The sequence below is a fragment of the Coenobita brevimanus genome, chromosome 44 (genome assembly GCF_032717465.1).
Source record: "Coenobita brevimanus isolate Jiangsu-jjx chromosome 44, ASM3271746v2, whole genome shotgun sequence".
Lineage (NCBI taxonomy): Eukaryota > Metazoa > Arthropoda > Malacostraca > Decapoda > Coenobitidae > Coenobita > Coenobita brevimanus.
This window is the reverse complement of record NC_136997.1, coordinates 42055740-42070869: the sequence shown is the minus strand read 5'-3', so window position 1 is coordinate 42070869 and position 15130 is coordinate 42055740. Positions and strand designations below refer to the sequence as shown.

The following is a 15130-nucleotide window of genomic DNA, read 5'->3' as shown; positions in this document are numbered from 1 at the left end:
CCGTGTCCTCCTGAAAGTTCCTGGTAATCCTATTCTTCAGCTGTTCAACCTTTGCATCCGTCTGGGATACGTGCCACAAGCCTGGACCCGGAGTACAATCATGCCTATTCCTAAATCTGGCACTGATAAATTCCGACCTGCTTCCCTCACTTCCAGCTTCAGTAAAGTACTAGAACGCATCCTCCTCACAAGACTTTTGTTTAGGCTCACAGTACAGCTTTTTACCACAGTGAAGGACACATCACTGCCTCATGGAGCTATACACCCTCCTATTCCCCACAAGTGTAATGGCCTTCATTGATTTAAAGAGTGCATTTGATGTCACCAACAGAGACATCATCTCCGACCAGCTAGTGGATTTTGGAGTTAAGGGAAACCTGCTGTGATCAATACGTGGTTACCTGACTAATAGGTCCTCTCGTGTTCTTTTTAAGGGCATATACGAGCTTGGTACTCCACAAGGTGGTGTCTTTAGTCTTTTTATGTTTAATATCCTCATACATAGTCTACTCACCTTCCTTCCTGATATCCCTGGAACCACGTTTACTTGCTATGCTGATGACATCTGCATTCACTCAAATTCCCCAGCAGATCTGCAACGTCTCCTTCACTTGTTTCATGAGTCGGCTTCCAGATGCGGACTCATTATCTCTCCAGAAAAGAGTAGAAGCTTCACTTCCCGTCCAACAAGAACACTGCCTGTATTCTCTGTCAGGGATTGTGATATTCCTCTGTGCACGCAGTACCTTTACCTGGGGTCACCTGTATGGATTTCTCCCTCCATTCCTGCAAGACAACTTGCGCATCTGATTGTTCAGGATCTGCTGAGCCGGCTACAGCGGTGCCTAAAACCTCCCAAGTGGCTCATTAATTATGCTACCGGGGTGTCTATTCCTGTAGCACGAATTGTATACAATACATAGCATTCATTTGATCAGTTGTTGATTATCTCTCCCCTGCTCTTTGTCAACTTTCCAGAACAGCCTCACAACCTCTTGAGAAGTTCCAAAATGCAGTAATGAGACTCATCCTGGGCTGCCCTGGCTCAGCCAGAATTGTCAACATGCGAGTTAAACTCAACCATCCATCACTTGTTGAGAGAATATACACCATGGTTACATACTTCAGCGATAAGTGCCTGCATTATCCTCACCTTTCTCCCCTCTACTCTCACATCATTCGGACTTCCCTTGATCCCACTGCACCAAGACCTCTGCTTTGCAGTGCTGGCCGCACACTAGTTAATATTGTTTGTTCAAACGTCCGACGGCTAAACATCAATGTGCCGGTGCTTGCTGAGGAGGTGGACTATGGCATTCCACCTTGACAGACCCCTGTGCCTGCTATCTCATACACTCCGGCCTCCAAGACTGACCTGCCTCAACTTTAGAAACAGCTAGCTTTGGAGACTATCGCCAGGCTGTCATCTTCCGTCCCTTCGGCTCACCATATCTATACTGATGGCTCCCTGCAGGAGGATGGCAGTGCTGGCTGTGTTGTATTTTCCCCCCAAGTCTGGACTCACCTCAAGGGGGCTGGTTGGGCCGTCGACTGCCAACCTCATTGAGCTCTACATATTGCGAACTACATGGACTCCTGGATGCAGTTACTTTATTAGTATGGACGAACAACAGCTGCTTGATCATCTGTGACTCACAGCCAGCCCTCCATGCCCTCTCCTCTCCCAGGCCTGCATATCAACACCTCATTATGCAGATACTCCATCAATTGGCCACTGCCCGCGATCGTTCGCTGGTGGTGCACTTTCTGTGGATTCCCTCTCATATTGGTCTCACAGCCAACAACACCTCTGACCTCCTAGCAAGGACTGCCCTGTGGACTGGATCCGCCCACTGTGGATGCTACTAATACCTCCCCCATTTGGTACAAGCTGATAATATGCAGAGCAGCCCGCTCGCCAATTCTCCACCGTAGAAATGCTGAGAGGGCTCACAGTGTGTCTATCCAACATTATGACCAGTTTCTCTCTCATCCCAATAGATATCGTTGTAGTGGTATTATGGTTCGTCGACATAAAGTGGTGTGTGCCCACCTCAGACTGGGCTACCGACCTGTGTGGCAGGTGGCTGGGGTTGGCAACGCACCTCATTTCTCCTCCTGTAAGCTGTGTGATGCACCCAATGCCAATACCCTTGGCCATTATTGCCTGCAATGTCCACTTGTCTCTGATTTAATACCACACGGACTCACATTAGTGGACACTTATAAACATTTTTTGGAAGATGATAACCTAGATGTTATTCCCATGCATCATCCACACTTTGGTGGGTGTTGATTTGTTATAGCTAGACAGCGTGTCCTGCGTGGCACGAGTTCCCCTGTACTCACCTCACATATGGCTGCATGGCACTGTAATTGTTTTTTTGTTTTTTTTATGTGCTTGACTCTGGGCATAGGCTTCACAGCCTGCTCCCAAGGCCCAGTAGTCCTCCTACATATCGTACACCTCTACATGTCACCACTTCGGTGCTAACACCCACCGTCCATATTGAATACATCCTAGGGCTGTCTGATACAGGACTGGTGTATTGGTATTAGCGGGGGTATTTTTACGACATGTTGGCGGGTCTTCTGGTAGATCAGTAAAGTCTGCTGTAATGAAATTCAAATCCTTAAACTGTTCCATGCTCCAGCGGGGATTTGAACCTGGATCCGGTAGAACCGCAAGCCTCCTCTCTACCGATTGAGCCACCGCCTCCCCCACATATACAGTATATCATCATCATCAGCCATTGAGGTCCACTACAGGACCGGCCTATCCCTACCAAAACAGGGACGATACAGCCAATGTATCTCTACCCACTGGCTTAGGCTGTCTGATAGAGACTGTAGGTAGGGTGAGAAGTGCTTGTGAATGTAATTGTAATGTTGGAGTGGGTTTGGATGTGTGTGTAGTCTGTGAACCAAGTGTAATCGGAAGCCGACTAGGTGCAAGGACACTAGTATTTGACACTTGTTCAACCACAGCACCCCATGTGTCCAATAAAGGGGTCAGTGGCTCGGTGAACGCTTCCCAAAGTTTTTACAACTCTGGCAGGAGGCGAACCCGCGTCCAACAGCGTGCAAAACTCACACTCTACCACTGTACCACAGGTTTGTCACCTTCGGGCGTAATAAGTTAATCAAATCAAATCAAATCAACCCAATCACTGGCGGTTAAACTTTTTTTAATTGGCCATGCATCAGTGCCATCTGTTGAGGAAAAAAAACAGACACACACCCGCCTCCCCAGTCCCACCTATGAAACATTTCAGCTGCCATCTATTCAGGACTGACCCCGAGGGACGAAGGCTTTGTCGCCGGTATAAATGGCAGTGCATTGCAAGGATTTGGCAACTCGTTTATCACTAACATATCAGGTACGAGTTTCATTAGTTGTAAAGGCTTAGTATTGTGGGGGAGGGGGAGACTGCACCACTACTTTACTGTAAGGTTCACTGACTGTTAATCAAATTCACTATGAGCGGTATGAGACTATGTGCAGTACCTATCTATACCGTCTCTGATACGTGTTATGTTGTGGTGTGGGATGTAGGGGGTGGCAGGAGGTTCTTGGGGGGGAGGGAAGTAGCACCAGGGATGTTTGAGTAACTTAACACCGATGTTTATGGTTAACCGTTTGTAAAGGTCAGCTAGATAATATTTAATGGGGCTAAGGCGCGTTGGTAAGTTGTGTGTGTGTGTGTGTATGTGTGTGTGTGTGTGTGTGTGTGTGTGTGTGTGTGTGTGTGTGTGTGTGTGTGTGTGTGTGTGTGTGTGTGTGTGTGTGTGTGTGTGTGTGTGTGTGTGTGTGTGTGTGTGTGTGTGTGTGTGTGTGAAACCAAATAACTCAAAACTTTTTCATCCTATTTAAAGCAAACTAGGTGGAAATGTTGAGATTAAGATAAAGAGCAAGCCAATTGCTTATAAAACAATATGTCAAAGAGTAAGGTCAGAGAAGCAGGTTAAAGTCTGACTTCGCAGATCATCTTCAACACTTTTAATCCAGTTTTCACTAAAATTGGCGGGTGGGTTGAGGGTATAACACGAACGAAAGGATTTAATTTAATACAATCACTTAAAAACCACGGTTAGACAAACTTAGAGTTCAGTACGTGTCGGTATGAGAACAGAATAACTAAAATAATTCATATCTGAGAGAAACCTAACAAGGCTGAAGGGATGAGAATTACTTAAGGGGTTAACTTGTTGTTTATTAGAGCAGTAGGTCTGATGTCAAGGCCACGAGACAAGATACAGGATTTATTCGATTTAGACCAAACTTTACGGAAGTGATCAGGGTAAGAAAAGGATAAAGGGATTCAAATTTGAGAACAGTCACTCAAATATCAAATTCAGGGGTCAAGGTCAACTCAGGGAGATTTGATCCAGATATCGATCCACGCAGTGGATGAAACTGGTCACACTAATGATATCAACATAGAACTGTCTACATCCTAACATCAGGATTCTTACCCTTTGAATGTGATAAATTCGAATTGCCTGTCACTTTTTACTATACATGAAACCATCGTTTTTTGGCAGTAGCTGAATAATTTAAAGCATGCAAAGTGAGTTTCAAATGATCAAGTAATTGGATCCAGGTCTGTTCTTACGAATCTGTCATTTCAGTATGTTCGTCACAATGAGCAGTGGCACAAACTATTATTTACCTTCTGCTCCATCTCTCTCCACCCTCATCCAGTTTCCACCTGGGATTCGCCACCTTCTTACCTTTTATCTCCCCTGGGTGTTACCTAGGGGAGGTAAATGAATACTGCAGTGGCTTTGTATCCCAGATCAGTGGGTGAATCACTGTCTACAGGTTAAAGGCCTGTATTTACGGAGATGAGCACCGTGGCTAAGCGCTGCAATGCGTCTGCTCCTAACGTTACCTTTAATCTTGCTGACAATTTTCCATTGGAATTAAACCAAGGTCAGCTGGGAGGTTTCTAGTTAGAAACAAGAGTTGGCAATTACTTTTGGTCTCAGTTCAAAATGAATGTTCCCCCAGATTCATACTGGTGACAGAGAAACGCATGGAATCAGGAAAATTTTTGCAATGATCTGTTGTGATTAATCTGCCAGGAAATATGGCTACGTTCAAGGTCCAGAAAATAGTAAGAGGTCTATGCATAGGCTAGCAGAGAGAGGGAGGAAGGCCAAGCACTGAGACTGAATACATCACACTCCTTTATTTCCTCTCCTTTTGACCCAGCATCGAGTCAGTAGGCCCAATTCCACAACCCGGCTCTATGCATGTTTGCCCAATCCAAATTCCACCCATTTTCATAACAAGCTGTACTGTTCTGGTACACAATATGCTGAACTTTTCCTGTATGAAGCGGAACGGGATTTTTTCTATAACTTGTACTACAAAGAGTTTGCCATTCTTTCTATTTATTTCTCGTATATCCTACTACGATATCTTTATATTCTGTTTACCTTTGTTTATAGGATATACATGTAAATTGTCAAGAAAAACTCATGCATTTTTAACTGTACTACATATTGGCAGATATGTATATATATATATATATATATATATATATATATATATATATATATATATATATATATATATATATATATATATATATATATAGTATCATACCCTCCTGTCATTATCAGATCAACTGACAAGTAAACTGTATATTTATTTTTATTTATTTATTCATTTTTACTGGTGCTGCTAGGAATGTTAGTAGTTGTTGTTGGTAGTATTGGTGGTAGTTGGTGGTGGTGGTGGTGGTGGTAATGGTGGCAGATGATGGTGGTAGTAATGGTGGTAGGTATTGGTGGTAGTGATGGTGGCAGGTGATGGTGGGAGTAGTGGTGATGGCTGATTGTGGGGGTAATGGTGACAGCTGATGGTCATATTAATGGTGGCACTTGGCAGCAGTAGTTGGTGGTGGGAAAAATGGTGGTAGTTGATGATGGTGGTATTGTTGGTAATTGGTGGGAGGTAGTAATGGTGGTAGTTGGTTGTGGTACTGTTGGTAGTGGGTGGTAGCTCGTGATGGTTATTGTAAAATCAATTTATTATGCCCAAAGTGCGATATACCTAATAACAGGACCATGAGGCCAGTATTATGTACAGAGGAAATCGTGTATTGCAGGGTACGTTTTCTTACATAGATATATTGGAATTCACAATAAGGGAGTTAGCATCCACCAAAGTGTGATTGTCGCACGAGGATTATATGTAAATGATTGTCCTTGAGTAGATAATTACATTTATCAGTCAGGGACTATCCATGAGCTAGTAACTTTCTGACTGAGGGACACTCAAGGCAGTAATGCTGAAAGTTGACATTAGGATGGTCACATAGTTTGCAGGAGAAGTGAGGCACGTTCCCTGCCTCAGAGATTTGCCAGACAGGGTGATATCTTAGCCGAAGTTGAGCAGACACAGAATTGCTCCTGTGAACCGTAAGTCCATGTCGACGATACTTGGGAGGAAAGAGACGAAAGTGGTCATAGTATTGGATGACACATTCTGAGTCAACTCAGTTTTCCTGTGATGGAGTTTTGGGAGAAGAGCAGCTGAATGTATCTTGTTTTTGTAGCAGAGGAGGGAGAATGTAGCATTATCAGGTAGGGGCAGTCCACAGACATTTCTCGCAAGGAAGTCAAGAGTGACATTGGCTGCAATTCCAATATGCGAAAGAATCCACAAGAACTGTATGGTACGAGAATATTCATGAGCTGAATCTAATTGACATAAGATTTGCTGAACTAAGCACTGGCATGTGGATTTGGGAGACGAGATTGCTTGAGGGCAGCCTGACAGTCAAAGATAACTACATCATTCAGGACTTGCTGAGAGAGGAGTCTAAATGCATGCAAGAGTCCCTGTAATTCACAATAAGTAGTGCTAGACGAGTTCGGTAGTCTGAAGCCAACCCTGCCTCCCTCTGGTGGGTCCAAATCAGGTAAGTAGATGGCACATTCAGCACTCTCATCTGCTTGCAGGGAACTATCGATGTATAGATGGTGCACATCAGGAACTAAGAAAGACACTCTTGTGATGGTCTCCAGTGCTAGTTGTTTCTGAAGGAGTGGTAGGTCTGCCTTGGAGGTAGGAGTAAAGCATATGTCATGATCCTCCAGGGAGGTGGACCATGATCCACGTCTGCCACGGGAACAATAATATTAAGTCTTTGTGGGATGGAAAAGGCCGTATTAACGAGAGTGCAGAAGCTGGGCAGAAGCAGAGGTCGAGCTGCAACAGGATCAAGTGAATTTCTGATGAAACGAGAATAATGAGGGGCTAGATAGGGAGAGTGAAACATTAACGATAAAGTAAGACATTGGTGTATATTCTCTCAACAAGGGGGAAGGCTAAGTTCAATCTGCATGTTGATTACTCAGGTAAAAATAGGACAGCTCAGGATGTATCTCATTACTTTGTTCTGAAAATTTTCATTGGGTTCTAAGGATGTGTTCGGGAGTTGACTGACAGCAAGGGAGACGTAATCAACAACTGACCGTATGGATACAGCGTTGATGGTTCAAGTCACAGGGTTAGAGATTCCAGCAACATTGTTGGTGAGCCACTTCAGGCGAATTAAGCACTGTTGCAGCCGATTCAGGAGGTCTCTGACAGTGGAATGAACACGTTGTCTTACAGGTATGGCTAGAGTAATCCGTACAGGAACACCCATGTAGAGGTACTGCCTGAACAGGCGGATGACATTATTTCCTCCAGTAATTCTGGAAGCGTTCATGTGTTGTGGGGATACAAGCTTCTACTTTTTTCTGTGAAAAGGATAAGGCCAAAAGTGGAAGATGACAGATAGAATGACTGAGCTGGAGTGAATGCTATCATCAGCATAACAGGTAACAGTGGTTCCAGATATATTGGGAAGAAGAGAGAGCCACACGCCCTTAAAAAGTACATGTGAAGTTCTGTTATGGACGTAACCCTGTATCAAACTCAAGAGGTTTCCTCGGACACCAAATTCCACCAGCTGATCGAGGATGACATAACTGTTTGCAACATCAAAGGCAATTTTTAAAATTAATGAATCCTACAACACTGGTAGGGCAGAGAAAGGTATAGAGTTCCATTAGACAGTGGTGTGTACTTCTTTGTGGCATAAAACCATACTGTCTGGGTGAGAGTTTGTCCTCCAGCCAAAACACGAGACTGGTAAGGAAGATGTGTTAGAGCACCTTAAGCAGGAAGTGAGGGAAATAGGTCTGAGTTTGTCATTACCAAGTTTTGGGATGGAGAAAATCATGCTGGAGGTCCAGGCATTAGGCATATATCCCTTACAGAAGCAAAGATTGTAGAGCTGGAGCAGGAGGCTGCCAAGAACTTTCAGAGTAGGCAAATGACAGGGTAAGTGATGCCATCATCCCCGGGGGCTTTAGCCTCACTTGTAACGAAAGCACGTCGCAATTCGTCTTCAGTTATCAGCACGTCATCATCATCATCTGCCTTCAGTAATGCAGCCATTAGACGGAGAGTGTGGACATTTTGCTGGGAGGAGAGTGCATCTTGAATGTGTGCGGGAAGGTTTCGTGCTTGTGATTGTTTAGACCATGTATTAATAAAATCTTGTGTGTACTCAGCTGGACTGTGGTGTGGAGGACAGGTAGGCTTTTTCCTGACAATCTTTATTAGATGCCACATGGATCCAACACTCGTCTGCTGGTTGATTCCATGTGTAAACTTCCACCAAGAATGCATTGCTGGAGTGCAATTAGATCATCTCTTGATGCATTGTACTGGTGCAGACCGTCAGGTGCTGATTGCCTCTGGAAAGAAAGGCCATCTTCCACCATATTCCTTTCTGCTTGGAGGATGCACTGATCAAATGTCTAAGTATGAGCTTCAGGACGACTTTTAATATGTTATCTTGTAACACAGAGGCTGTGGAAGTCATGTGTGGAGTTTACCAAGAAGGAATATAAGTTATCTGGTGACTGATTGCAAATCAAATGTGGGAAGGAGGTTGGAAATGAATGAGATGTATGTAGGGTTTTACTTAGGGGGAATGGTAATGCAGGTGCGAATGTGAGGAGGGAAAGGATCAGCAGAGGGGGAATAGTGGAGGCTGAGGGCAACGTGTTCCAAAAAGAGAGTAAGGATAGCTGAGAGCCTGATGTGGGATGGCACTAACATGGATGATATGTTATCAAGAGCACCTCCTCGAGCATATGCAGCACCACCAATGTCCTGGCAAGTGAGTTGGTAGTGGTGGATGTTTTCAAGGAGAGGAAGCCCATTGCGATTTACAGCATGATGTTGGATATTAAAGTCATCCATGTACAGGGTGTCTCATAAGTCCAGCATCATAGGGATTAATGCACACTTCTTTTCCTTCCAGATACATGAATATGGGGGTCATTATGAAGAGGTTCTATAAAATTTCCTATGATACTAGACTTATGGGACACCCTGTAGATCATGCCATAAATTGTCAGAGTAGTGAGGGAAGGGAGATGAATTCTTCCAGGGACAGAATAGACGTTACATAGCGGACCCTACCATTACCCTCACTGACCTAAAGAAGCTGATATTCCTGGTGAAATAAACATAAGAACTGTAGCCAGTAAGTGAGGGAGCCTTTTCCCCTGGTAGAGGGTGACCAACAAAAGCTTCCTGAATGAACTATAACATTTGGATGATGGTGACATACAGTACACAGGTCTTGAGAGCAACACCACAGGTATTCCAAGAGATAACTCAAAGTGGCATTCAGTTAGTAATTTTAACGTATAAGTTTCAAGGAGTCAGGCAGGGATGAGGAGGTAGCATGAGCACTTGTTTATTGTGCAGTATGTGAGGGGTCCTTTGTTGATAGATCACTGATCCTCTCAGGGCAAGAGCCGGTAGCATCCAGCTTCTCTGTGAGGGTGGTTACAGTTTCTTAGTGATGATAACCTGATGAGACACAACAAGAGATCCGAGTGTGCTTTCAGTGCTGGTTTGCAGACTAACCAGGCCATCGGTGCATGCCTCAATATCATCAAAGTGTGCTGTAAGTGCTGTGCACTGGGACATCAGTGAGGCAATGGTTTCACAGGAAGGAAGTTCTTGTGCAGAATCGGAAGTGGAAGAAGAGGCAGGTGAGTTGGTAGCGTCCACTGGTGGTGGTGGTGGTGGTAGCATGGCTCTAGGAGGGCCTGAGCAGCAGGGTCTGAGCATTTGGTACAACCATGCAACACACTGACTCCTGGCTTATAACAACGAGGACATCTCCAGGGTGAAGTGTCCAGTGCAGCTAAGAGTAGCGGTTCCGAAGTAGGAGCGGTAGCAGCAGTGGTTGGTAGTGAAGGGATGCGATATGGGCAAGTCCAGGAGGCATGGTTGACAACACACCACGTACAGTTCTGTCAGGCAGAGCAGTAGCATGATATATGTTCGATTCCTCAGCATTTAGAGCACCATGGTTGTTCGTCCTTCATTCTGCATAGCTCACAGAATTTGAGACAAGGGAGGAAACTGAAGTTTACAACTGGTGGAGGAGGGTTTGGGAGACTCCAGGTGACAACATGACAGTTAATGGGCATCCCATTTTGATGGAAATGATGAGCAGTGTAGATGCCAGGGAGTTCCTTAGCCAAGGAAGAGTCAACACCAACAGGGTGGAGGGTGATGAGGTAGGCAGGGAACTTACAGGGCCTGTTAACTGAGTCCTGAACATCCAGGAACAAGGACAGGAACTCACCATTCGTGACGCTGTCTATGGTGTCCGTATGTCGTCTTGAGATATAGATGAAGCAGGAGGTGACAGCAGACATCTTGACCTCAGCTAGCTCCCTATCGAGATGAACATTTTGGTGGTCTCAGAGCGCCAACAAATCTTCACATCAACAGTCTGGTACTCTTTAAAGAGATGTGGGATGTACTCAGCCAGAGGAGCAAATGGTGCTGGAACTGATGCGGGCTGGGAAGGTGTTTTCTGAGGAGTAAGGCAAGGGAGGAAGTGATCAGGAACCTTGCATTGAGAAGAAGTCTCATTCCCTTGGATGTTTTTGCAGCAAGGAATGATGGTTCACTGTTAGTATCTGACTCATGTTCCACGGGGCGTTTGATGGAGGTGCAGGCTTGGGTGACGTGGTGGGGGGCTACAGGTTGAGGCAGCTTGGGAGTCACCTTGATTGCAGTAGATGTGGAGACCTATTGTCTATGAAGGTCAAGTGGGGACCAAGCTTCCTCAGATAGGAAGTCGTCGTCACTGGATGCTAGGCCGACCTCAAGATCAGGGAAGGTGGCAGGTCCAGAGTATTCCATATACCCCCAGTAGGGTAACGTTCAGAGTGCTGGCAACACCTTCCCCAGTGGAGTGGAGTTGGTACGTGTGCCCGAGCTGAGTGACATAACCATGACGATGCTAAATTTCACGCTTCTCGCACTGAGCGTGAAGAGACACAAGAGCTTCCAACGGAAGGGGACTGCCCATGTGCATGGGCTTTTATATAGAGAATAATGACAATGTCCAAAAACTCTCAAAATCCCAGGTAACACTATACTGAAGACTACGCCTCACTATAGCTTTCTGCCAAGGCCGAAGGGTGGCACATTCCTTCAGAATTTCATGTAAATCAGGAGAGCTTTCTCACGGGTTTGTTTACTTGCCGCGCCATCCATCATCGTTCGTGATGGTACGAGTAGTGATGGTGGTAGTTGATAGTTGTTATGTTGGTACTTGGTGGTAGTAATGGTGGTTATTGATGGTGGTGTAATGTTGGCAGTTGGTAGTAGTAGTGGTGGTAGGTGGTTGTGGCAGTAATGGTAGTAGTCAGTGTCGTGGTAATGGTGACAATTGATGGGGTATTAATGGTGATAATTGGTGGTAGTAATAATGGTAGTAGTCAGTGTCGTGGTAATGGTGACAATTGATGGGGTATTAATGGTGATAATTGGTGGTAGTAATAATGGTAGTACATGGTGGCAGTAGTAATGGTGGTTGGCAGTGGTTGTAATGGTGGTTGGCATTAGTGGTAATGGTGGCTGTCAGTGGTGGTAGGTGGTGGTTGTAATAGTGGTAGCTGTGGTGATAGTGGTGGTAACGATGGTAGTTGTTGGTGGTGGTGGTGATGATAGCATTTGGCAGTGGTAGTAATGGTGGTGGTTGTGGTACCCTAACAGTTGTTGGAAATGGTGGTAATAGGTGATGGTAATAGTACTGGTATTGCTGTTATTTGGTGGTGGTTATAATGACCAGTTGGTGGTGGTTGTAATGATGGTGGTTATAATGATAGTAGTTGGTGGTTGTACTGGTAGTACTCGGTGGTGGTTGTAATGGAAGTAGTTGGTAGTAGTAGTAATGCTATTTTTTTTTTCTTTGGTGATTGTAATGGTAGTAGTTGCAGTGGACGATGGCAGAAATAATGTTTTTTTTGGGGGGTGGTAATTGGATCTTGGCTACGTCAGTTTATGTCTCTCCCTTCACGCACACCTAACTCTCCCTCCAACCCTACTCTCTCCTCCTCCCGCCTTCCCCATCCTCGCCCTGCCCCCATGCATCCTTACTCTAGTTGGTGAGTGATAATTATTCTCACTGGTCATGCTACACTGTACGCATATAACGCATTTTTCTCATCATATGATAAAGTTAGATACCATTCTAAAATAATAAGTATAGTCAATATATGCTCAGATTTGAATGGAATCGTCTGACTCAGTGATACTGGAGTTGACAGGTCGTGGCTGCAGTTCGCAGTGTTGGCCTTAATGCATACTATATGGACAGATTCTCCCAATGTCTATAGTCATATAGGAAGGAACACAATATTTCTAAGCAACAGTACATGACAAGCATCACATCCCCCTCTTTTTTTTTTTTTTTTTTTTCAACACTCTAAGAAACTACTATCTCACAGACATTATGAAGCGTAGTTTTGTGTGAATCGTTTGGCCTCTAAAGGCAGAACTGAGAACTTCATTGTCGGTCTGATAATTCTCGGCATACCTGGTTTCCCTTTCCTATTTCAGGAACTCTCCTATTCCATACAATTGTAGGAAAGAGAGTTGGAATGATGGTGATATTAATGATGATGATGGTGACATCACTAGAATATGCTAAGCTCCCTAATGTGGCAGAGTGAACGTCTTTTCAGCTGGTCTATGTCTTATCCATTGCTACGAATGTTGGCCATAACAAGAAGCGGTGCCAAGGCACAACAAACCCGTCCCCGGAAGTTATTTTAGTGCTGACGTAGAAACACAACAGGATATCTAGTCAAAGGTGCCACATATAAAATTGGGAGTAAATCGAGTGAAAATTGGAGATTATTTGTCCATTTACTAATACCCCCTTACTGCTAATTGGCGGGTGACCCCTCTGAAGTAATGAGGCATGTTATAGGATGCTGATTTGAAAGATGTACCTTTAGATTTTTTTTTTTTTGCATAAAGTTGTTGACAGACGGACAGAAAAAAAAAAAAAAAAGACTAATCGAGTGAAAACAGTACTCGTCCCCGTGCCCCTCCGGATCTGGGACGGGGAAAAATGTACCCTGATACTAAACTTACTTGAGTTCCTTTATCGACCAAATTTCCTTCATGAATTTCAACCATCTTGGCATATATTCCAGTCTCCACTAGCCGGGTGAGATGATCAGAGATGATGTCGGTGTAGGGAGTGTTGCGTCGCAGGTACCAAGCCACATAGCCTTTGTAGAGCTGTGAATATGTACAGTAATTACCATCTCTTTGTACGGGACACAGTCATAACAAACTTAACTCTGCATCAGTTGCCCTGAATGAAGTCTGTTGCATTGAAACATTGTAGTATTTCAAGAGGAAACTGATATAATGAAACATATTTTGTATTGTAACACCACAGGTTTTATAATAAAATAAATATCTGCATCAAACGATACTTACCTTTTCATTCAAGACGTAGGTAGTATGCGTAATCTTTTTCTTATTTAAGTTGTAGATGAGATAATCATAAGAGCAAATCAAGGCATGAGTACCAGCAAGAACCTTACTAAGTAGGAATCCGTAAGGGTCCGCATTATTAAGGTTTGTGTCTAAAAACAGCTTATCCCCCAGGGTTGCCAGAGTGGGGTTCTCGGAGGACTTCAGGGCTTCGGGCACCGGACCTCCGTAGTTACCCATGGAAGGTCTAAGTAGGAGGCGATCAAAGAAGAGACAATAATGAAAGTTTAGTCGGTTGTAAGGTGGGAAGGAAGAATTTTTGTGTGTGTTAGAATTAGCTTTGCCTAGACTTGCATGCGGTCTATCAGCATCCTTTCCGGACAAATACAGTCTCGAAGGAAATGAAATATATTTAAAACTAATCTCTTCTTCAGCACCAGAGCTCTTCCATATCCTAATTCTTCTGGCAACTGAGTTCAGCACAATAGCCTACAAAGACAGTTTTTCCATATACGTCAGTGACTTGGAGGAAGACGTGGCAAGGTTTCATTGTCTAACAGCAGTATTGCAGGATACTTACTTGATTTCTGATTGGCAGAGTGCCAACTCGTGCCGCGTAGTCATCATTTTATTCTGACCAATATTATATAACTCATGAACTACACAACATGTCGATCACTCGCAACCACCAATTTCTACAAACTAATCATGAATGATTTTGTCAGATGGATACAATAACATGCTGTTCCTAACATGCTGGCTGTTGGTGATAAAAGATTATCGCCCATCCTCGGGATACAAACCAGTCAATAGGTACTGACCGTGAGGCAGGGGTGGGGTGGTGAAGAGGGAAATCCATTGGAAAGCATGAATGGAGACTTTAGAGACGGATTGATAAGAAGGTATGTTTCAAAACTCAGCATAATATAAAAAATGAACCCTTATAGAAGCAACAGACCATCATAGTCATACTTATTTTCTATGGCTTATTCCGATCTCATAGGGAAAGAGAAGAGCCTTTAGCTTTTGAAAGCTGGCACCTGACTGGGTGTCCTAGTGCATCCATCAATAACGACGCATTTAAAATTATTTTTATTACAGGGGTTACAACAGCCATTTGATGAAAAGATTACCCATATAAAATTTATATATAGGTTTTTGCATAGAGTAATGTAAATACTTCACCTTATCAGAAGACCTAGATATTTGTGAAATTATGAATTCTCGGGACAAAATTATGAAAACACGTCTTTCGAGTACATTGATTTTTTTCTCATGTTCAGACAA

General features: G+C 44.0%; 1 protein-coding gene across 1 annotated transcript in view; it reads right to left on the bottom strand.

Moving 5' to 3' along the window:
* LOC145398064 (glutamate receptor ionotropic, delta-2-like) overlaps positions 1-15130 on the bottom strand; it is a 182174-nt gene that overhangs the window by 77829 nt on the left and 89215 nt on the right. Inside the window, exons 4-5 of the mRNA XM_080271021.1 lie at positions 13847-14090; positions 13493-13642 (exon numbers count right to left, since the gene is read on the bottom strand). Of these exons, the coding sequence (XP_080127147.1) occupies positions 13493-13642; positions 13847-14090 (394 nt within the window). The remainder of the gene's footprint in view (positions 1-13492; positions 13643-13846; positions 14091-15130) is intronic.